The 25,028-nt window shown below is 43.0% G+C and overlaps 1 protein-coding gene across 1 annotated transcript in view; it reads right to left on the bottom strand.

Annotated features, from left to right (window-relative positions):
• pigk (phosphatidylinositol glycan anchor biosynthesis, class K) overlaps positions 1–24,499 on the bottom strand; it is a 42,547-nt gene extending 18,048 nt beyond the window's left edge. Inside the window, exons 1-9 of the mRNA XM_034105123.2 lie at positions 24,392–24,499; positions 24,151–24,204; positions 23,932–24,023; positions 22,810–22,945; positions 21,820–21,931; positions 19,604–19,700; positions 15,367–15,484; positions 12,782–12,892; positions 9,270–9,442 (exon numbers count right to left, since the gene is read on the bottom strand). Coding sequence (XP_033961014.1) covers positions 9,270–9,442; positions 12,782–12,892; positions 15,367–15,484; positions 19,604–19,700; positions 21,820–21,931; positions 22,810–22,945; positions 23,932–24,023; positions 24,151–24,204; positions 24,392–24,457 — 959 coding nt within the window. The 5' untranslated portion in view covers positions 24,458–24,499. The remainder of the gene's footprint in view (positions 1–9,269; positions 9,443–12,781; positions 12,893–15,366; positions 15,485–19,603; positions 19,701–21,819; positions 21,932–22,809; positions 22,946–23,931; positions 24,024–24,150; positions 24,205–24,391) is intronic.
• Between the last annotated feature and the right edge of the window lie 529 nt (positions 24,500–25,028).

The following is a 25,028-nucleotide window of genomic DNA, read 5'->3' as shown; positions in this document are numbered from 1 at the left end:
AGTTACTATTAAAGATACATTACACCTGCGACCTTTGCGACTCCGCGCTGGTTATCCGGCCACAGAGCGCTCCGCGTCCATCTCGCTGTGAAAGCTATTAAAAAAGCATTAATGAGCCACACTGGCTTCCATGTTGCATCACCACAGGTGCAGCCGTTTACTTTGTGTCAACCCCACATTAAGCATCCTACTGATGTGAGGACTCAGCGGAGCAACAGAACCCATGAGTGAGGAAAGTTACCTCAAACAAAAACACAACTTACTCTCGTTTCACTTTGCTCGACAACACTCAGTTGAATTGGGCTCGATTAATCTGCCTTTGTGCAGCGTGATATTTGTGACGGGGGTTTGTCGACAGTAATGAAGAAACACAGGCCAGCCGAACCCATTAAAGCTATATTGCGGTTTTCTTTTTCAGTTTCGATATTAAAGGGTCCCTTGTATCTCATTTCAGGTTAATTAGTTGTATTGTGCACACTGGTAATTAAACTCTTATGGGGGTTTACTTTGTTTGAATTTATGAGAAACAGAAACATCCAACTGTGTCGCACTGATATAGTTAATTAAAACATATTGCAAAGATCATCAAAGGCAAAGAAAGTCACATTACACCTACAGGTTGGTACACTTCAATGATCTGGAAGCACCAATACAACACAATAGAACGGAGCTAGTTTTGACATATGTATGTGCCGCCACTCATCTCTCGTCCGTCTGTTTCTCTGCATCACAGTCGTGAGTCAGAACGCAGACTCTAAAGGTCACAGTCGACTGGAGGTTTGACAGAGTGGCCTTTTTTTGTCCAATCAAAGAAAGTTCAGGTCAGACAGCTGCTGACAAAGTGGGCAAAGTCCCCCAGAGAGCCACCGCTCGCTGTGTGAAGCAACCGGTTCTGCTTTTTCTTTACTTTCTCACCCCCCGAGTTATTCAAATTATTTCTGACTTTTTGGCTCATGCCATTCCTCCTTTGTTCCGGTCTTCATCCGTTTCATCTCTACCCATTTCTCTGCACGTCTCTCTTCTCCCCAGGTCTGTGCAGCGGGGCAGGAGAAGCTTTGATAGACAGGAACAGAGACCGAAGGAAACTGGTCAGAGACGACCCCCCGCTGAGCCCCCTGTGAGCTGCCAGCTCTCTCTCTACTGGAAATGTGTCTCTGAAATGTGTCACCGAGGACTCACCGCTGTTTCACCCTGTTTCAGTGAGCACAAGAAATACTCATTCAATTCAGACCACTTCCATGGAGAGAGAGATGTTTCTGGAGATGATGTTCCAATGCACTTAGCTGATTCTATCCGATGTGACCGGCCCTTTCATCTTTAGGTCCAATGTCCTTTACAAGGTGTGCCATATAGGTGTTTGTGCATGTAAATCATGCGTGTCAAACTCAAGGCCAAAGTCAGGCCCTTAGTGGATTTCATTTCGGCCCGCAGGATCATTTCTAATTACTATTAGATCTGGCCCTCCGGTTTATTGCACGCACACCTTCACTCCATCCTGAGGGTCTCCTCCGCTCAGAGCCTGACCCCAAACATTGATGACCGGCTTGCACCCAAGATGAGATGCTAAGTATCTGCTTGAACTAGCATCAGAGCAGCACACTGAGTTCAATGAATGTTTCCTTCTGCACTTTGTCTCTTGAGACAACAGGTTTGGTTTGTTCTTTGAGGGAAATAGTTTTGTTGAAGCTGCTGTTGGCCTGTGGGGAAAATGTACTCATAAGAAATGACTCGGGAAAAGCTGCGGATAGAGCCATAAGAAATCAATGAAACTGATTATTTAATGTTTCATGTTGTTTTATAGGCAATAATTTAAGCTTTGTTAGTTCCAGGTTTAATATGTGCAATAAGTTCATTTCAATAAGTTCTGCAATAAACATTGAACCAGTCCGGCCCTCGACGAGTACCGAGTTTTTTATTTTGGCCCACTGTGTATTTGAGTTTGACAACCCTGGTGTAAATGCTCTGCAATAGTTACAATCCCAATGCTCCATCCAGGGGGAGTTTCTCTCCTTTGCCTCCATTGGACTCCTTTGTTTACTTCTGTAACATAGTGACATCGCTGTAACACTTGTGCTTCTATTGGATAGGGCTCCAACACATTGTACGTGATAGGCTAAGGGGCGGGACATCTATAAGCAATTGACCAATCACAACAGAGCCGGCCAGCTAACCAAACAGAGCAGACTGAGCTCTGGTTTCAGACAGAGGGTGTTTCTCAATGTCGAGGAAGGCTGCTCCAGAGCCACTATTTCAAGGATACGATGTCATCGAGTCCCGCCGAAGGACTGTTCCAATGTCCAGGATGCTTGGAATTCTACCGAGGCCGGCGTACTTCGTTGTGGGACATTTCGAGGCTGCACATGTGTAGACTCCGCGGTCTTAAAGGTCCCATGTCATGGCCATTTCCACTGATCATAATTCCATGTTGAGGTCTACGAGAATAGATTTATATTGTGCCATTTTCCAAACTCACATTGGTTTCTCAAACAGCATCTCTGTAAACTACGTGTATTCACTGAATTTCACTCTCTGCCTTTAACGCAGCGGTTCTCAAACTTTTTCTGTCAGGCCCCCCCTTTGGAGAGAAAAAAAAGTCGGGCCCCCCCCTACACAAATAGTCAGGCTCAGTGGCGGCGCCAGAGATTTATTGTGGGGGTGCTGTGGGGTAGCTTGACGTTTCATAGAGGGTGCTCAAACATTTAGGGTTTCCCATTAATGTACCGGGCGCTACAGTGGAACTTTCTACTGCAACAATCCCCTCTCATATACACAGTGTGACTGTTACAATGAAGGCTCGATATCAGCTCACGGCGTATAGGTGTAAGCAGGGGTCAAGTGCTATTTTTATAGGTAGTGTGTGGACCTCACATAGGGGGGTCCGGGGGCAAGCTCCCCCAGGAAGATTTATTTTCAAATATTGAAGTTAAAAGCATCAATCTGGTGCACTTTGAGAGCAACATGAAGAGATCTATGGATACATCTCTCAACACCCATTTGAAACTGAACTGTAAACAGATTTACTTTTTCTTTATGGATATTTTACAAATCACCCTTTTTAAACTTTATTCTTTTTTTAGAAAAAGCAAAAAGGTTGATAAACGCTGTGAGAATGGGTCTGCAGAGAGAATTTCGCCGCGATCCCAACTGTCTGTTATCAGCCTGCAGCCAGGGAGGGGAAATCAGCAGAGCTGCCTGCACTGAGTGTGTGAGGAAGTCCGTGGATTGGTCAATTTGGACCAATCAGCGGGGACTTAACTTAACGGCTCCGCGGAGGTAAAGTAACGGCTCCACGGATTGGTCCATTTGGTTCCGGGTAACGCATGACCGTATCGCGTCATAGCTCTGGGGGCGGCTACTGGCCATTCGTCACAATACCCAGGAAGTAAACAACGGACGTATCTTCAACGAGGCGTTTTGGAGAGGTCTTTTCGGTGTTAGAGTTTTACTCGCTACAGGGTGTACTTTGAGGGTTTTGACTCTGCACACTGTTTACATGCATAAAAAGGGGACGGGTAATAACCGGAAAAGCATGACATGGGACCTTTAGTTCTGATCTTTAAAATCCCCACAATGCACAGACCAATTTCCAAAATCTTTGGCGGAAAACGCGCTCCATTTAAGGCGGGGCCTCGCATATGACGCACACCTGCACACCTGTTCCACCATTCTTCGTTTTCCGAGGCTAGGAAGGATTCTTGCCTCGCTTCTGAAGCAACTGACTCTGAGGTACATGTGCTAACAAGGAAGCCTCCTCGACATTGAGAAACACCCAGAGGGGGAAAAGAGGTGGTGCAGTCTCACAAATGACATTAAATGCACTTTATTACTCAAAAGGGGGAAATTAATTTGGCTTTAATATGATAATCTTTGGAGCTTTGTGACCCCACAAGATGACATGTGTTGGTCAATAAGCACCTATGGCTGAGTAACTACATTACACTGTTACGCTCATGTATAATAGCCGCGTTCACAACGATATACTTGCGTTCACACCAAAAAGCCCCAGGAACTAAAATTAGTTTATGAGAACCTTTTCACCCCCTGTCCCGTCCCCGCTAGAGAGCAGAGACTTTCGTGGGAGAAAAAGGTTCCTATGTCTGATTGGCTGGGCGGATTGCAAACCACGCCCCGTAAAACTCCCAAAAAGTTTTGTGAAGCCGCCATTTTATTATCCTCGCATTAGCATTATTAGCATTAGCATTAGCCCAGCGCACAAACGCAGAGAGACTAACTTATGGCAACACAAAATAAAACATGGGAGCGGTGGAGATGAGGGGGTGTCGGCGTTCTACTGAGGCTCCATGAGCCAGTCCCCAATTCCGGAGACTTTCGGCCGGGGACTCCGGGGGGCAGTATACGTGGTGAAGTGGTTTGCGGCCTGCCAGCAAACCCAAAGCAGAAGAAGAAGTGACGTCAGCGGCTTCATTTGCCTAATCCTCCCCCAGGAACTCATTGCGGTGTGAACCTCAACGCGATCTGCTTTAGTTCATCAGAACTAAAAGAGTTCTCATGAACTGAGTTCTCATGAACTATTGTGGGAAAAGTACTTGGTGTGAACGCGCCTAATGAAAGAATCATGGGGTCCATTCAAATGTCCTCTGCATCAAGAGCAATTCACTTCATGGAAGAGCTTGTTCGGAGGCAGAAGCGGCCGTTTAGAAAATGGGTGGGAGGAAAAGAGAGGATAAGGGAGGGATGAGTGAGCAACAGAAAAGAAAAAGACTTACACACTTGGACACACATGTACCCATCTTCTCTAAATATCCTGCTGCACCCGTCGGAGAGGCTGCACTATATTTAATAACAGCTTTTCACATCTGTGATATTTTCTCACAGCTCACTACAATCCATGTTCAGGTCTTTCGGAAACGCTATCATGTCATTTAACCTGTGGTGCCGGACACAGAGGTCTCATAATGATCCATTTCCGTGATCGCTTTTTTGACACGATCCAGATAGTGAAAAAAAATAGTTGAACCAAGCCCAGTCTGGATTTAGAAACACATTTATAAGAGGTTTTTATTTTAGGGGGAGGTTGGATGATGTCTGTAAGTAGAGCTGCGACAAATCCTTATTTATGCTACTGTAAATCTGTTATTTCGCCTAATTAACCGATAAGAAAGTGCAAATAAATGTTGATTTAAACCCTGAGGAGATACATTTGAATGTGCCTGTAACAAGATATCCAGTTCTATATAATTAAGAAAAGCAGCAAGTCTCTGTTTGAGAAGCTGGATTCTGTATTAATGGTTCATTTATTTCGACTTGATCCAATCAATACGATGATTGATTACATTACATTACATTTAGCTGACGCTTTTATCCAAAGCGACTTACAATAAGTGCGTTCGACCAACAAAATACAAACTTGAATGATAAAGTACATCAGGTTTCAAAGAGCCAAAACATTTCAAGTGCTACTCAACTGGCTTTCGATAAGCCAGCCCTTTATTAGTATATAAGTGCTTTGTTAATAGTTCTATCGCTCGAAGGGGAGTCGAAAGAGATGAGTTTTCAGTCTGCGCCGGAAGGTGTGTGAGCTATCTGTCGATTGATGATTCAACTTATTGTCATTACGTCGTACAGGTACTATGTAATTAAACGGTTTCTCTGCATTTGACCCATCCTAGTGTTAGGAGCAGTGTGCTGCCATTATGCCCGGGGAGCCGTGTAGGGAACGGTGCCTTGCTCAGGGACACCTCGGTAGCACTTGGTTTTTCCGGGACTTGAACTGGTGACCTTCCAGTTGCCAATCCAAGTCCCTATCGACTTCGCCACCACCGCCCAATACTCCATTAATAGTCCCAGTACCAATTTCCTACTGTGAATCTGGTCTTTCCCATCATTTAAGCGTCTAGAGAGAGACACTTGTTTTTCTGTGCATCAAGCTGGATTTTCTGTAACCAAGAAGAAATAAGGGGGAAAACATATATGTTACATGCAAGACCCTGCAAGAATCCTAAAGAGCTACTGTATTTCTATTTTGTACGTGATCGTGCCGTGAATAACATGCCTTTGTTTAGCCTTCTGTTATTTTGTGTGGCGAGCTGCACATGTTTACACTGGCAATACAGTCACCTTGAAACTATCCCATTTCTATTACAATACATGACACCATTTGATAATCATACTGGTGATTCAAATCATGTTTTTATTCTCTGTAAAACATCCTTGTATACCTAACCTCCTTTAACAATTTGCCAGAGAATATTCCATCACCCAACTCACAATGGAATATTAATCTCACCAACATGTTAGAGGGGACCTATTGTGCTTTTTTAAGCATGCCTGAATCCATTGGACTCCTTGTATAACAAAGACATCACTATGTAACACTCACACTTCTATTGGTTAGCACTCCAACACATTGTAGGTTAAGGGGCGGGACATCTCTAATGGCGCTTTTCCACTGCAGGACCAAGCACGGCTAACCCCCTGATCCCACCGGAAGCGTCTGGGCTGCGCCGCGCGACCACCTCCTGCGTCATAACCCACCAGCCGCGTTTCAAAACGTTGCGGAAGCGGAGCGTCGTGTGTGCAGCCTCGCAGTTGTTGTTGATTTAAACACAAGTTTATTTGGGGGATGGGCCTGGGCCGGATGAACGTTCCACTTCCTGGCTGCGCTGCGTCAAAAATAGGATTCATCCTATATTTTAGAAATTCCTTGCGGCGAGGAGCTTCTGGGACGCTTCAAGCTGCGGCGCGGCGGGTCTGGTGGAATAGCACCCATTGACTAGAGTGGCCACGATCGCTAAAAACGCCGCAGCTGCAGCGCAGACGCTCCTGGTGGGATTAGGGGGTTAGTCTAAACTCACTTTATGCTGCATTTCCATTACAGTTTAGTAGCTGGAGCAGTAACTATAGTAACGCAGTGTAGGCGGAGCGACCCTGCGTAAAACTGCCGTGACGTCATCTTCAATCCAAAACATCAGCCGTTAGCTGTTAGCCCTCAGAGCTCACAGCTCCTCATATCTGTTCAGAAACTAGACAAAAGTGAAACAAGTACAAACCACAGACTGCCTGTGTCCTGGCGAATACAGTCGCTGGTTTATTTACGTCTGTATAGGCCGTTGTTGTGAGTGTGGACGCATATATAACGTTAGCGATCCGATCTCCATTCTGAAAACACGCATTTTAAAAGGTTTTTCGCCTGCCGTCCGCCTGCAGACTTGTATCAGTATGTTGTTACTTCGGCATCATTTTGAAACGTGTATTACAATTAAATCACGGTAAAATATGTTAATTTTGTTGTAGTTGTCGCCCCCTTGCCAGCGATTCTCTCTGGCCATTCAGCAGTCGAGAGTGTTTACGTGACTTGTTTAGCATATTCAGCCCGGATGTTAGCCCGGTAAGAACCTCGATTTCGCAGGGCCAGAAAAAAGGTGAAAAAGTAGCCCTGAGCCGGAACTACCTCTAGTGGAAAAGCAACAAAAAATGGGCCTGGTTTGGCACGGCACGCTTGAACCGTGCTACGTGCCGCAGTGAAAAAGCGCCATAAGCGGTTGACCAATCACAACAGAGCCAACCAGCAAACCAATCGGAGCAGACTGATTTTGATGGTGAAAAGAGGAGCTGCAGCACAGGCAGTATGGCATTAAAGCATCAAAACATGTCACGGTACAGGCATGACAATTAGCATACAAGTGTCCCCTTTAACAAAAAACGTGTTAAATTAAACTTTTTACGATAGTGTTTTCTACCATTCCTAAAAGTAGAAAGACGCCGCTAGTGCTTTGCTGCATCAGTAAACGGAGCTCCGTTAAACATCAAATGAATGGGGATTGCTGGTTCTTACATCAGAATGGTAGATGCAACGTCTCTCCAGGACTGAATGAGGGCAACAGGCAGCTCGATACACCGCTGCTGTGTTTCTTTGTTGTATGAGATCAGCAGACAGTCTCTAATCAATAATAAACTAATAGGGGAAGTTGTGTGCAATGACTAACTAGCCTCGAGCCAAAACAGCTGATGACTCAAATCAGTTTGGCAATTACCTCTTAATGACTAATTAGCAGCCAACCACACGAGGTCCTTTCACTCTAACACCTCCCAGTGGTTCAATAAAATCCCATTTTAATGGAATTAATAGAATAATAGTGTAATAAAGTTTTAATTTCCATCACATCTGTTTGTAGAGCACAATAATCTATTCCTTACCTTCAGCCTAATGAGCCAAAATAAGGAGTGATTGTATTTTGGTGCATTAGCCGAGCGTTTCCAAAAACTCCAGTGTCTGGGAACTAATATGAGAAAGTTAACAATATCTCACACAGAGGATGTTTAAGAGTTTGACAGCTCTCTACAGACACCTAGTGGCTGAATATATTTCTCACATCATGTCTCGACTTGATGCAATGAGAGAATGAACTGAATTCAATTTGGATGCATTTGGTCAAATTCATCACGGGGTGGCGCCACATTCAACCAATCAGAAGCACCGCTGCTCACTCAGTGCCACTGATGAAGAGTTACTGATTTATAGACTACACAGGCTGTCCAATTATGATCCTCACTTTATTGCGAAAGTGCAGGAACTGATTATAAGTACCATCTGATTGAGCTGCATTAACCTCACGCAGCCATGTCATTGGTCAACCGTAGCAGGTCTTAAATCACCTACAGGGTAGTCATAGCAACTCAGACGTAAAACGAATGTTGCCCGCAGCACTTCAATTAAAGTAAAGAGACCTCAATTCACGTTTTTATACATGCAGGTTGTCCCCGATCCACCTTGAATATCACTTCCCTTTAGAGGTACTGTTGGGGAACACAAGGGTTCATACGGATTAGTTTCTATTATATATTCTATTGCTGAATATGTTTTATCTTTAAAATATTATTTGTTTGGTCTTGTTAGTTGATTTGGGTCGACTTACACAACGTAAATACACTAAAGATTAAAACAAAATAAATAATGATTTCATTATCTTTGAACCACTTGTAAAACAGAGCAAACTTATACCACCGATAATGGAACACAGAACATTATCAGGCAGTGAGAAATTTCGTTGAGAATTTGTCAAAGAGAGTTATAATAAAAAGAAAATAGGTTTAGACGTATTGATCAAGCCTTGGGAGTGGCAGATTGCTTCAGATGGCGTCCAATAAAAAAGTTGATATACCTTAAGTTAACGTTTTAAAGACCCAGCGAATAAAGTCATTGTCATTATGTATTTTTCTATCTCCCTTGCCATACATATTATAATCATTGCCATATTGAAAAAAAAGTTTAGATCAAACACTTCACAGATGAATATAACTCTGCTTACCTCAGCTCCACCTGTTGGATGGGGTCGGTCAAGTTGATGGTTTCCATGGTGATCTCGATTTTGCGCACGCTGCCAAAGAAATCAGTGATGAGGACACTTCCTGGGTCCCTCAGGAAGAGGTCAGTACGGTGGCCCGGAGTGGACACACACTGACTCTTGGGACACACTTTGAACTGGGGAAAAAACACAAGCAGAAATATTAAAGTTCTCTTCAAGTTCGTGTCTTCCTGGTCGAACGCACTTATCGTAAGTCGCTTTGGATAAAAGCGTCAGCTAAATGCAATGTAATGGTGTGTCACTGCTTGTGGGTTAATCCTCTCAAGTGTGTGATTCCTCAGTGTTTCGTCTGACTGGTCTCTTCATTTGAAATGAAATGAGAAAACAAAATCATTAAACCGAGGTTAGCGTTTTCTCCATCAGACAAACGAGAATTGGAAAACACATAATTGGAGGAGGATTTTTGATGAGAAGGTGGAGGCAATTTCTGATTCATCAAAGGGCAAGCCTCTGCAGACTGGATTAAAAACAACAACAGAGGGCTCTTCCGGGAAATCCATAATATCGATCCTTAAATCCACAGAATAGCTGGAGAACAAAGAGTGCATCTCCAGAAAAAGGAGATTGGAGAGAATAATACGTGTTAGTCAGAGAGCATTGATTTAGCTGGCACTGAGTGCAGGAGAGGATTTCAGGGGAGTTGATTGTAACTCCTGGTGAGGAGGCAGTGGATCTCTGCAGGACTGTGGAAGATACAACGGGAGGCCATGGCCTGAAGCAGCGTGTTCTCCCATCACCTCCGTCATGTGTGAAAGGCCAAAAACCCTAAACACAGTATCAGACATTCTGCTTCAAGTGCTGTGTGACTTTCATCTCCTTCAGGACCACAAACCGCAGGCAGAGGAGGAAGAGGAGGGGAACTGGCTCAACTGCATTTACCTGCCACAGGCACACAAAGTGGATCCTGCATGAATATCTGTTAAATCTGCCACAATTATATTCTAAATATTAACTTATTTCAGTTAACGAATACATCCTTAACAACAAAAGGAACACTCCATTTTCCCAGGACTTAAATTGGGGTCTTCAAATCGCTTATGAGGTTTAAAATCCAATTATAATCGAATTAGTGCCGAGTAGGTACTTGCAGTGCTATACAACATAAAGGAATTACATACACACAATAGAGAAGCAGAATGTTTGGCATTGTTCCCTATAAAGCTGAGTGATACAATTCAGTATTGTCTGGTGCGTGAATTATGTTCAATTAACTTAGGCCCCGTCCACCCGGACACGAAACGGGTTGTATCGGAACCGTGGAAACGGAGCCCTCAAACGGCAACGGGTCCCAAGGTGGGTAGATCTGCGGACGAAACGCTCTGGGGGGCCTAACGGCTCCGTGTGTACGTCATATACGATCATTGCCTGATAACGATGAAGCCATAGCCCCGCCTCCCCCCTCCTCTGCGGCTCACTGCTGTAGCATGGTCAGTAGCTACTGTCAGTACCAAGCGGCAAACTCTGGGGAACAGCCGGGACTCCAATACGGAAGTGCCACACACTGCAGTTCATACATGGGCCGCTAGGGACTGGCTGCAGAAAGGAGCAATTTCCATAGACCCCCATGTTAAAATGCCCAACTTTACAGCAGAAAAAAACATGTTTCTACCCATGGATGCAATACATATTATTATCGATATAGTTAGATTCCACCTTCATGATTATGAATCTGTGAGTGAATTGTTTTCTAACACGACCCTTTTATTTATATTAGGTCTTAACGTTTTTGCATAAATTAGGGCGTGGTCACGTTGATGGACACGTACATGCCTCACTGTCAGCTAACAGCAACTTGTGCACTCTGCTAGGCTACAACCATAGAGGCTACAACGTTAGTTAGTTATAGTACTGTACTTGACTCTTTAGCTTTAGCCGTGTTCGTGGTGATTGTGCCTTTTAGGGAATATTGTTACAAATACCAGACAATTAAAATGAACAGAACTTCCAAGAAGTCTAAAATGATAATATTATACATGTTAACCCCGTTCGCAGGTGTTTGTGTGCTTGGTAGCTTAGCTTGTTACTTATTAGCCAGTTAAGGACGTAACACTTTATGCATACATATACATTTTAGTTTATGATTCAGCCTTGGGTAAGACTTTTATAGTCTATGGCTATGACGCCCTTAGTGCTAAACGGGAGCAAATGTTAATAAGGGACCCAATTATCCCAGTGGTGGCCGCCGGAGCTAACGGAGCTGCAGGGGGCTAGCTCCAGCCGGCGTCCCGGAGCTAGCCCCCTGCGGCTCCGTTAGGTCCGGGCGGTGGAGTCCGTCGTTATAACTGGAGATCAAGGAATGCAGCGAAACGCAGACTTGGTTCGCCTGCTGTAGTATTAGCTAAATAAATTATGTAGAATAAGGCTTATTAAGCTGAACATCGCCACAATTGTTCTGCTATGTATCGGTACTGCTTTTCTCAACGTGTGAATGACAAGCATTAAGAATAACAGAATATAGCTAATTCTCTTGCAGATTGTCTCATTTGATTATGAATGTAACGTTTATATCGGGGAACTACACTGTTAGCAGTAACTTGGTATGCATGTATTTCATGTTAGCTTAGCTTCTTAGCCTGAGCTAGCTCTGTTTACTTCCAGTTCGGAGGCAGCAGGTCCCGCCTCGGCTCCGCCTCTTTGCCCTTATTTGGATCAGGCGGGAGTTGAACTCTGACGTCGCTGTCAAGCCGTTAGTGGCCGACTCCGCCTACTAAGGGCTTCTCGGCAACTCTGCAGAATCCTATGGGTGACGTCACGGACACTACGTCCATTTATATATACAGTCTATGGTCAGTACTGATACTGACCATGCTACAGATGTTAGTGCAAAATCTACAGCTTCTCTACCACAACCATCAGCAACAAGTGGACATGGAGAACTACATGAACTACATGTTGCTAAATCCACCGCGGAGAATAAACAGAAGGGCAACCAGGCAACCATGGCAACCATGCTCGGGGGTCTTCTTCGCTGCTTTTGGTGTATTTTGTGGCGGAAGTACAGCGCCACTTACAGGCCCGGCATATGTACTACAGCGTCTCCAGCGGGTCGAGCGGTCTTGTGTGGACAGACACGTTTCTTGAGCCGATACCGTGTGGACGGAAGACTTTTTTGATATCGAATTTGGTTATTTTGCGTTTCCGTGTAGATGCAGCCTTAGTTTACCAATTAGACTGATTGTTTAATCAGTGTGTCTACACCTGGAGCAAATGCTGATCTGATATCTTCATAAGTATGCATGGTTCACAAGTGGTGAATTGCTTAGTCGATTAGTAAATATCCCTTATATGAGGCAACAATGTGTACATAAACTTGATCAAATTGAATACTTTTGGTTTTCGACTGTAAGTTTACAAAACACTTGAAAATATTGAATGAATATAAAATGTGAAATCAACCGAAATGTCTGCTCTACGGTACATGTGTTCTCTCTGACATTAGTTAAAGTCACACTCACCAGGTCGTTCATGTTGGATTTGCTTGCAGGGTGGATGTCTTCCAGGAACTCCAGCAGGTAGAAGGTGTAGCGGTCCATCAGATGGACTCCGATGGCCAAATCTGGCTGATGCTGTGGGAGGACAAAAAGAAAAAACATTTGTATATTCATTGTCTCACAACACTTTAGGTGATTGGATGGGTTTTTTTACTTTTGGCTCAGAAATCCTTCTTTGCCCAAAACTGGGAACAAGATTATATTTCCTTTGGATGAGCAAATAAATCCCAGTCATGTCTCATCCCCCACAAATAACTCTTTACCCTCAGGATACATCAGGACTAAAACATGCCACTTTGTTTTAATGTGCGAAAAAAGTGTTATGGTTTGACGTCGTGTGTACCGTACTGTTCGGACTATAAGCCGCGACTTTTTTCCCCATTTTGTTTGTACGGCTAACGGCCACTAGGGAACCTCCTACATCTATGGATTTTACAGGTAAAATTAACCACCTTTAACTCTATGGGCTCTATGACCGGTCCGCGCCCGCCACCTTTAAGGGCGGCTCCAGCAGGAAAAGCTGGAGGCCGGAAAAGAGTGAGACAGGTAGCGCGCCAAAGTAAAAGTGGAACCGAGAGACAGAACGAGAGCAAGACAGACGGACAATTTAGCTGCTGCGGCTTATATGCAGGTGCGCTTTATAGTCTGAAAAGTACGGTAAGTACTCCTCACAACTGCACTTCTTTTTAATGTATGGTATGAATTAAATAACTCGCGAGTGCTGGCAGTCTTCGCTATTGACTGACTTCCAACACCTTCAACTACACGGCAGGGTTTCCGCTAGGATTTTTTCTCGCCGGTCAAATGTCCTGGCAGAATTTATTTTACCGGACACATTTGAAACTTACCGGTCATATTTCAATAATAATAAGAGTTGTGTAGGAGAGTTTCCGTTAGCAGGTAATTACCGGACTATGAGCAGATATGCTTCAGTTTAAAGCTCAGCTCACGGGGCTCATTTTTATATTGCTTCAGTTTATAATCGTAACAGATCGAAAAATTCAGATTCATTTTTCAATAAATGATTCCACAAACAACATAATTATTGCATTCAAACAAACTACTTGTAGTAGATAACGTACATTATTCAAAAGTTTACATTACATTTGAATAATAACACGGGAGAAACGGATCCTCTCTTTTCCCCTCTCCCTCCCTCTCTCTCCCTCTCCCTCCCTCTCTCTCCTGACAGCACGTCAGTTTATCATGCAGCTTCTGCAGCGCGCTAAACAGAGGGCGGGGCTTCAGGTGATTATGCAGAGCTGCGTGTCTCGGTCAGACTCAGCAGCTGATCTGATCTCTCTCTCTCGCTCCGGTTACACTTCACTCGCGTTTATGTCCATATCGATCAGATCCAGCTCTCCTGATCGGCCTTTATAGAGAGCACCGATCAAACTATTAAGAGTGAATATCGGCCGATAATGACCGGCGGCCGATCGATCAGAGCCTCCCTAATTATTACCAGACATTTTGACCGTCAGGTTTTGAATTTACCGGTTTTTAATAAATTTGACCAGCTAAAAACCGGTAATTACCGGCTAACGGAAACCCTGCTACACGGTGGTATTGCAGATATGGGTGTCAAATATTTGATATTCAAAATGAAATAACCTTAATTCATTCATTCATTGTCAACAACATTTTTTTAATGCACTTTCACATTTAATTAAACATAATTTGCTTCACTTCCATGTTGTGCTACATTCCTGATTATGTACAGATCTTTGCATTTATTTTATTTTTTTAGCTGACGCATCAAAATAAGAAGTTTGTTATTCACTTGAAATCAGTGCATTTTTTATTTTGCCTTTCTCATCTACGCTGTAAATTACTCTTCTACACTGAACTGCATACAAAACATTCACGAAGGTTTTCCAAAACCACGCTTTTTGGTTAGATAATCATGTTGGTTGAATTGTAAGAAAGCCAACATTGTAATGGTTGATATGTGTCTGATTGGGCAGCAGAGGGCAGCAGAGGGCAGCAGAGGGGTGCAGAGGGGTGCAGAGGGCAGCAGAGGGCAGCAGAGGGGTGCAGAGGGGTGCAGAGGGCAGCAGAGGGGTGCAGAGGGCAGCAGAGGGCAGCAGAGGGCAGCAGAGGGGTGCAGAGGGGTGCAGAGGGGTGCAGAGGGCAGCAGAGGGGTGCAGAGGGCAGCAGAGGGCAGCAGAGGGGTGCAGAGGGCAGCAGAGGGCAGCAGAGGGCAGCAGAGGGCAGCAGAGGAGTGCAGAGGGCAGCAGAGGGCAGCAGAGGGCAGCAGAGGGCAGCACATACAGACTTCTCAACACACACTTAACGGGTCATAACAAATTATTCAGAGGGATTAATTTTTGTTTATAAAGTATTTTTGGAAAGATATGACTAATCGTGCCTTTAGCAAAGCAATTCTTTACACTTGAGATTGTATTAAGGGGAGGGTGTGTATGAGCACGTTGCTCTGTCCTAGTCTTGAGTTGCAATGTGTTATGAAACCACGCTGCTTATTAGAAAACCTGACAAACTGATGGATGATTTCTAATGTAATGTTAATCGCGTGAGGGCAGGTAACTCACCGACAGAGAGTCCTCTCCGACCTGACTGCTGGCCAGAGCCATGAGGTTTGGGGAGTAAAACCGCTCGTACATGGAGGCGCCCTGACAGGTGTCAATGATGAAGAGCAGCTCGTTATACCTGGAGACACACACACACACACACACACACACAGAGGATCATTTACATTCTCAAACAGGACTGATGAGAAATAACACAGTTGGCATATCTCTCATCCATTTGCTCCAATAAAAAAAACCTGGCACTACACAAACCTCCAAACCATCTTACATAATGCAGTTGCCATGGTAACCAAGAAAAACCAACCCACACCATGTATACATCACTTCAGGGGACGGGACGGGACATCACACGCACACGCACAAACACACACACACACACACACACACACTCCGATAAAAGCAGAGACACCCTCTCCTTCATAAGAGCTTATGTAATCATTTGTATTATGGTTATTCGCTTGCTGTTCAGGTGAAGCTTTCATTCGTCTAAAAGGTTGGGCTTCTCGGGGGGAGAATATACAGACGGCGGATCTAGATTACAAACAAACTAAAAAATACAACAATAAGCGGATTATTGTAACTATCTATTGTCGGGATTTTTGTAAATATCATCGCATTAGTGACGCAAATAGAGAAGAGAGAAGTCGAGCCTGATTACAAAAAATACAGGAAATAAAAACTCAGTTATCCTTCAAGCATGCTTAATGATTTATGATTCAGTGATGGCAGGTGAGATGAAACTCATTTGAATTTCTCCACCTAAGGAATGCACTCATTCATCAGGAAGTTAATTGCAAACTAAATATATCGAACGCAGTGGCGAACCGCCAGGGCCTTCAAGGTATTCACATCTGGAACACTCAGATAAAACAAACAAAAAATCGATTTAATTGTATAAATAAAATGAATAAATGAGAATCGTCTGTGTTGTTGATCTGTAATATCACAGTGTCACGTTGATTTGTTTGTCCTCTCGGACCATGCACTACGCATGTCAGTGGTTTTGTGTTAGAAAAGAAAGCAACCAATCAGATCTTGTTCTGGGTCTCTGGGTAGAATATCCTTCACCAAGGTATTCTACATCCTTGATAGGATGCCCTGGCCGTTGCACTGAATGAGAGCGTACGTTTTGACTGACAGTTTGATCAACCAATCATATTGATTTGTAGCCAATGGGCGTATTCTTTCAGAGTTCCCCTCGGTTCCAGGGTGTTCTAGAAGGCCCGCTAGTTAACTGGCTCGAGACAGAGGATCTAGATCAGGCCTATTCAAATGGCGGCCCAGAACCAACTCCCGAGTGGCCCAGCCTCCTGTAGCCAAAGTCCTACACTAGTACAGACCATGAACGCAACACTCCGCGTTGCATAGAAACCACTAAACCACAACGCAGCACGTTTTTTGAAAGTGCATCTCGTGGTGCTAGTAACGGGGAACTATGATAGCAACTCTAACACATGTCTCTCTCAACTGTGAAGCGTACACAGAGACAAACCGGTCATTGATCTTGTGGAGCAGACGCGCGCATTCCAAGTCAAGCTGGACCTTTTCGCGACCGACTTGAGTACGGGTCGGATGCTGCATTTTCCGACGCTCCACAAACACATCACATCCCCGGCACAAATCACGGATGTGATGACAGATTTCATTGCGAGGTTGAAAGAGAACTTTGCCGGTCGATTGGATGGACTTGCTCTGCCCACAGAGGCCAGAGACCCCTTCACTGTTGCAATAGAGGGGGGCGTATCCACCAGCGCAAAGGAAGTGGTCCCCTGCATCGACGAGGGGAAATGTACACTGGAACTTATGGACATACATTCATCCGTAACCATGGCACAAGAGCAGCGCACTGACGGGCCAGCGAAGTTTTGGAGTCGAAAAACAGCAGTTCCCTTCATTCAGAAAGTAGCGATCTGTGTGCTCAGTGTGTTTGGATCAACATGTGAGTCAAGCTGTTCACACATGAACTCAATAAAAAGTAGCACTCACTGCTCCCTGACTGACAGCACTCTTCCCCAATGTTTTAGGATTGCTTTGACATCCGATGAGCCAAAAATCACTGCTCTTGTTCAAAACAAAAATGGTCACTTCTCCCATTGAGAAAGTCAGCGATGACAAATCACAAATGAGGTGATAGTAAGCACCTAGTTTACTATAGTAGACGTGTAGTGTTCATTCATATGTTACCCGTATCCCTTGTTATGGGTTTGTGCACTGAAGGGTTTGACAGTTCTTTCTGTATTTAAATGCACTTTGTAATGTGTCATGTGACCAAAACGTATGATTGTTTTGTTATTACTTGAAAAGTGAAAAAGTAGTATTGCTACAGTACTACCTCTTTATGTTACTCTTTAACTGTGTGTTAATGCACTTTTTGATGTGCATGTGTCCTATGTATCCAATTTTATTTTGTATGTGAGGACATTTATTAAGACTGCTATTATTGTATTCAGTTAAATGCACTTTGTGATGTGCCTGGTTAAAAAAAGAAAACCTGAATATTTGACTTCTAAAGCAAACAAATGTAATGCTACAACTGTGCACTTCTTTTTCAGATTCTGTTAAATTAATGCTAATTTGTGTTTTTATGCACTTTTTGACGTACCTTTGTTAGATGAACAATGAATACAAATGGCATGTTTTTCATCGCAGTAATATGTGTTTATATGCTTTTTACAGGCCGCTGAATGTCTGGCCCAGCTGAATGTGGAATTGAATAGCCCTGATCTAGATGAATGCGACGAAGCAATTCATGCCGTTTTATTGTTTTTAACGTTGAAATGACAAGTGCAACAGGTGAAGATGAAGTTGTTGCGAGTACCCTTTTCAAGACGACAATTCAGTGAAAAGACGGACATTATAACGACGACGACGACGGGGGGGGGGTCTACAGAAGGTCCAGTTGTGATAGACACGGTTCGCCACTGATCGAACGTAATTAGGGATGTCCCGATCACCTTTTTTTGCTCCCGATCCGATCATTTGATTTTGACAATCTGCCGATACCGATTTTTCCCGATCCGATCTTTATGCAATGCATTAAGAGAAAAAAAAGGTAACAGATAACGGCTGGTCATCCGGCTGGTCATCTTGGCAGTTATTGTGTTGGCCTTTTCACTGTTCTGGGGCAGTTTCTCTTTCCTTTTCAAAGTCTCTGAAAGTGTCGGTTGTTTCCGTGCCGTTACCTGAGTGGCCGCTGTGTACTCGTCGTGTTGTTGTTGGTGTTTGTTTCTCAGGTAGCGTATTAGATTGGTCGTGTTGAACGTAGCTCTGTTCTTTCCACCACGCGGAACCTCTGCCTTGCAAACATTGCATCTGGCTGTTACACTGCCTTCACTTTCAATTTTATAATACTTCCAAACTCCTGACATTTTCTCTGTCCCGACTCCCGAGTCACCAGCTGAACGTAGCCTCTCGTTAGCTTCCTGCTACTATTAGACACTGCGCCCACTCTGTTGCCAGATTTGAGAGAATAAGCAACCAGGTCTGAAAACAAGCCCAAAGAAAGCAACACATACATGATGTTGTGTGATTTTAAACCAAAACTAAGTCCTCAGGATGACTTTAAGACGTGAACATGGTCATTTTTGTTTTGTAACATTAAATTAAAAAAAAAATCCCGATCCCCGATTTTTTTCTCCCGATCCCCGATTCTTTGAAAATCACGTGATCGGCTCCGATCCCCGATCACGTGATCAGATCGGGACATCTCAAAACGTAATGATAAGTAAACATCTTGAAAAGTTCTGCTTCACAATATTAATGTGGGGCCTGTTGCAGTGACATGGAGCGGCACGTATTCCACCAATACGTTTCCGAATGAAGTCTACTGGAGGTATTTAAATTTTAAAAACAATATTTTTGAGCTCGAGTTAAATTACTCCTGAAAATCTACACCGTCTAGCACCAAAACATCGACAAACACAATGCATTTAAACACTGATTAATAATCACGGTAGTGTTTGAGCAAAGTCTGTGACACTGTCAAATGTGTATTTTGTATAGAGCCCTGCATTCTAAGAAAACATTACAGCAATAAAGCAGCCAATCTCTTCTGAGTCGCTCCTGAAGACGAGATATATATAACATGTCATTAAATGAGTGTTGACTTGCTTCCTAGATAATTGGCCCTCAGGGGGATTAAGGAAAAGGGAAGAGGACTTACAACAGAGGGAACACAGTGTCAGATGTTTCCGCACGAGGCCCATCACACCTGTATGTGATGTCCCGCTTTATTTACCTTCTCTTCTGCCACATCTGCTCAAAGGCGTCGGCCAGCTCCACGTTGCTGATCTCCTCAGAGTCCTGGAACTTCAGAAAGCCGTTTCCACCGTGGCCTGTGAGACAAACACACATTATTCATTCCTCTCTGATTTGTATTGCTAAAAATAGAAGAAGATAAAGAATAGAAAATAACAAGCTGAAAATAAAACCGGCTGGCAGCTGTGGGGGGGGAACAACTGAAACTCTCCTGCAGGCAGCCACAGATTAATAATGTAAAGAAATAAAAACAGACTCTTTCAAACATATATCTTTAAAACCAAATCTCAAGAGTTTAGAAACACGACTCACATGATGCGCCTTTTAAGGGGATAATTCTCAGTGTTGCGAATATTGAATTTTCAGCTCCCCTATTGTAAGAACCTTTCCGTCAAACAACTTAATAGTGTCAACTTCTTACGGTACGTCCACACAGCAGCTTTAGACGAATCTTCCACCGCTTCTCTGCCCATTGACTTTGAATGGGGATGACGTCACTGTGCCTCGCTTTTCGCCGAACTGCATTGTGGGGGAGCGAAGCGAAGATGTCCAGGATCTCCAGGATTCAAAAGTAGAGCAATGTTCAACTTTTGAAGCTGAGCTGGAAGCGTCAGCCAATCAAACACGTTTATGCAAATCTGACAGTAGAAGCGCTAGCCAATCAAACCGCGTGTAAGCAGGGAGAACCAGACCGCAGTTCATTTCCTCATATTCCAAACGAGAAATTACGGTAGCAAATCACCCGGTTCTTTACGAACTATTAACGGGATACAAACCGGAGGAACCAGGCATGGAGGGAGGTGGCAGAGACAGTGGGTGAAACTGGTAGGTTTTCGCCTGTTTGGGGAGTTTATATATAAAACTCATAAAATAAAATCCCTGGGGTTTTTTGCTTTGTATGTCGGGGGCGGGAGATTCATGTGATTGGTTGTTGGTCGCATTGCTCGCAAAAAATCCCCAAGCTGTCAGACACGCCCAGCTCCAAGATTTTTGAAAAGCTGCTGTGTGGACGTACCGTTAATGATTTTACCTTCTGGGCCAACTTAATTGCTTTGTGGATCTTTGTACTGATACTTTTACTTTAAAGGTGGGGTAGGTAATTTTGGAGAAACCAGCTCGAGTGCGCTAGAATTTGAAAATACACAACCGAAAAAAATCTGCCCCTTCCTCACAGAGCCCCTCCTCCAACACACACGAACGCGCACATGACCAATGAGGGCACGAGATAAGTTTGTGCCCAGATGGAAGGCTGACAGGCAGGTAGGCCATCCAGTTACTTTAGCCGGGCGGCTCAGATGATTGGTCGTGCTTTTTACAGCGCCACAGCTTCCACAGATGACATTTTTTAATGTATTTATTGTCAAAGCACTTCAGATATTCATTGCTATCGGGATGTTAAGAGCACTCCATGGCAGCAAACACGATGTGAACCAACACTGTTCTGTAGAAACACTATTTGAAGCTTTACTGAAATGTAAATTAGAGGAGGTGCTATACCTCACCTGAAAAACAAATCTTTAATATAATCATAACACTGAATTAACTGATATTAACCACGAGAAACAATTAGGGTTAGAAAAACGAAAACATATGCTATATATTTAATGAGTGTTGCTGCTATGAGTCTGTCATCTACTAAAGGTCTACATTAATTAAAGACAAACTACATGAAGATCTGGAAAGTCTGGTTACATGATATACTGATCGATACCTGGCTATAATATAATGCTCTGCGCCGGCATGTACTGTTGGGGGTCTTTCTCCGTTTTTATATTTAATTGTACTGCTAAGACTGTTACTACCACTTTTCTCACATCTGTGAATCTGATGAGCGACGATTCTTTATATATCTTAAGTTGAAATCTTCCCTGAGGACACACTTCTTCTCTCTGAAAAGAAACTTGATTGAAGTTGTTATTTTATTGTATGTCTGCATCGCATGTGTATGTTCAGGACCCTCGACAAGAGGCCCACTCGCATGCTTCTTCTTCCAAGCTGCAAACTACCTACATGTACTTCACTGACTCCATAAGGACTTCTTTCTCTGAAACATTGGAGTTTCTCTTTAGCTAAAGCAGGGTTGTCGACACTGTGAAAGGAATATTTACACTTCCATAACAGCTGATTGAGCATTACTTCATAATTAAATACAGAGTGTCAGTGGAGTTTGTGGGGGTGGATCTGCCCTTCAGTTACCCGTCAGATATATGAGGATGTTGCTGCGGTCGTCAGAGAGGAGGCGTTTGGAGCGAGGCGTGCTGGGCGGCAGCCGGCCCGTCAAAACACGCAGGAAGTTCTCCACGGTCACCTGAGGAGGACACAGATACAATATGCGTGAGTCAGAGGTGATATATTATGTAATGTGCGTCTTCTAATTCAACACACGTCCACTGAGGCTTTGAATAACAGCGAGCAGCGACACACACACGTTTAAAGACTGGACATCAGTGGGGTCAGTATGAGGCAACGGCTCTATCTTTTAATTAAACTGTGAAAATCAATCACTCTGTGTTATTTTCTTCTTTGTTCCCCCTCTTGATATTTTATCTGCTTCTCTTGCCTGTAATTACCGTCTGACAGCAAACATTGATCGGTAGTGCGGTATTTGTTCATATTTAAAGGACACGAAGCAGGGTAAATAAGCAAAAACAAACGGTGATAAAGAGTCGATGCGCCACAGGGAACGACTCTATTTGAGAACGCAATTATATAAAATAATTTCCGGCCCGACCGAAGGAGCAAACACTGGACTCACGGCGTTGACATTAACACCCTCCAGTTCCTGACTGCACCTGGTTAACATTTACCTACCAGTGATATTATATACATCAGTATTTAGTTACTATGAAGCTTGTGAAACACGACATGGATACATCCACCTTGCATTCGGCAACATTTGGAAGTCAAACATTTCAGATTTTAAACTTTTTATGAATGTCTTAAAATAGAAAACATATGCAAACATGTAATAACTGTGCCTGATGTTTAAAAGAAAATATGCCGGTTAAAACTCTCGCCAAAGGAAGAAGAATATATTTCAAACAAATGTATGAATTTTGAGATGTGGAGTAATCTGGTTTTTAGCCTTCACGATACAGACATGTGCCGTTAGACTTCGGAACAGATTGTAAAAAGGGAAACTGGCTTGCTTGTGTGAATAACCTTCTGACTGCAAGGCACACAGACCTCATATCCTCTGTAGTCCACCTCCACGTCGTCCCCGTACACGTTCAGCTCCATGTTCTTGTGGCTGAACACGGTGGCCGGCTTGGGGTTTCTGTGGTTACAAGCCATGTCATCAGCCAGCATGAGAACTATGTGGCTGGAGAACGAGAAAACAACAGAGCATTAAACATGACGACATTAGAAAACAAGGTAATGCTGCATTTGTCCTAAACACAGGTTCAGTGTGTCGTTAAATACCATTTGTGTACTGATCAATTTAATCAGGTTTGGTTTTCAGATGCTTTTTATAAAAAGAGACTTTTTCACATACACACAAAGGATGATATATTGAATGCCTGTCTGTCCCTAAAGAATATAATTTATTTAATGTCTACTTGGGTGGAAGTTGAAATAATAAATCAGGCAAGCAGTTAGTTAAGTAAACACAAAGGCAAGGTCATATTATGCCTCACAACGGTTCATATCATGAATTAATTCATATCTGTGGCTCGGATCTTCTGAGACATTATGCAGTTAAGAATACTGATGGCACTTGTGATGAAGTATGTCTTAAATACATGTGCAGTTGGCAGAAGCTCAAGATTTTAAATGGATGAGAGGCTTTTGCCAGGACACTTGTCACTTTCTTCCTCGTCCTTTTTTTTTTTTTAAAGTATGATTGAATGTCTTTTAGTGCTTGCCAACTTTTTAGCTTGCCATGTATACAATCATAGAAAGTGTATTCCTAGAGTTTAGGTGACCATGCCAGGCAGGAAGAGGAACGTGAAACATTCGTAATAGTAGTATTTACACTGATTAAAAAAATGTCTTGACTTACAGCGAGATAAAATGGTTGTGAGGATTTCTTATAAACATACAGTGTCATTTCAGAGAGGCTCAAATGGGAGACCAGAACTGTACCTATGTATTTACATTGTTGCACATTTTCAAAATGTTGGCCATAGTGTTGTGATCGATTATCATTTTTATACTTCATTAATCTGGTGATTGTTTTGATGAGTGTTTAGATTAATAGACTAATCATCTAAATCTGTCTCTGTTCTAGATAACCACAAGATCACGGTTACGTATCCAAAGATATGATATTAGACATTTTCAATACAGAAATGTTATTAAAGTTACCTGTCAGGAATGCCCAGCCTCTTAACACTCCTGTAGACGGATAAAGTGTTTGCCACATGACGGTAGTTGAACCAGAATCTGGATGTACACACCTGAGCATCAAACAAACAAGAAAAGCAGCTTTCACAAACATGTTTCCGCTGCTGCCATCATTAATGCAGAAAGTCAATTAGCATGAAATTAGCTAAAAATGAAATGTTTAAATCAATCAATACTCACCAGAACAGCCCAGTTGTTTGTATGACCACTGCTAAAGAACTGCCCTACGTTTTCCTAAGAAATGTAGCGGAAATTAATAAATAATTGTATTAGTGTCGTCTCATACGAGCAACAGACTCATCACCACAACAGCATGACAGCCAGAGAGAGCTAACATGGGAACGGCGTTTCAGGTGAAATTCAACCTAAAACAAACTAATTTGCGGATAATAATAGCTGCATGTGAAAGAAACAGACTCACCTCGATGTTGATGCTGTTTCCTGATGAATAGGTGACAAATAAGCAGAATAAAGTGAGTATTTTCATTGTGCAGCTCTGTTAGCTGTGGGCATCAAGGAAGTGAAAACCGGCGACTCAGCCCAGTAAGTGCTTCCGGTAGAACTCCTTTCAAAATAAAAGCGCAGGCATGGAGCATGTGGAAGGAGAAAGAAATATGCATTATTTTACTGAAAGAATAAAGTTAACGTCTAAGCTCTTTTTCATGGTTAATTGTTAAGAGATGTTATGTTGACAGTTAGCTGGTACATCATCTCTAGTCAGACACTTTAGTTTAGACACTTTGTGATTAACCATTTAGCTTTTGATAAACTTAAAATACAATGGAGTATGTGCCAGGAAAATATTGATGTTTTCTTTTGTTCTACTATACAGGACGTGCTCATTGAAATAATGTGTCCCCTAAATACAAAAAAAGTTATAGCTTTTTCCAACCTTTTTCCGCATTGAAATACAAACACACATCAGATATACAAAATCACAAACAGATGACATGCTAGTTGTAAATGAATTCATGAAAAAAGGAGACTTTTTATGTTATTTCACTTCGGTATTGTAATGATTTGTTTGGTTTTGTGGTTTCTTGGAGTTGTTTTTCATG

The sequence above is a fragment of the Pseudochaenichthys georgianus genome, chromosome 17 (assembly GCF_902827115.2).
Source record: "Pseudochaenichthys georgianus chromosome 17, fPseGeo1.2, whole genome shotgun sequence".
Lineage (NCBI taxonomy): Eukaryota > Metazoa > Chordata > Actinopteri > Perciformes > Channichthyidae > Pseudochaenichthys > Pseudochaenichthys georgianus.
This window is presented reverse-complemented; position numbering and strand designations above follow the sequence as displayed.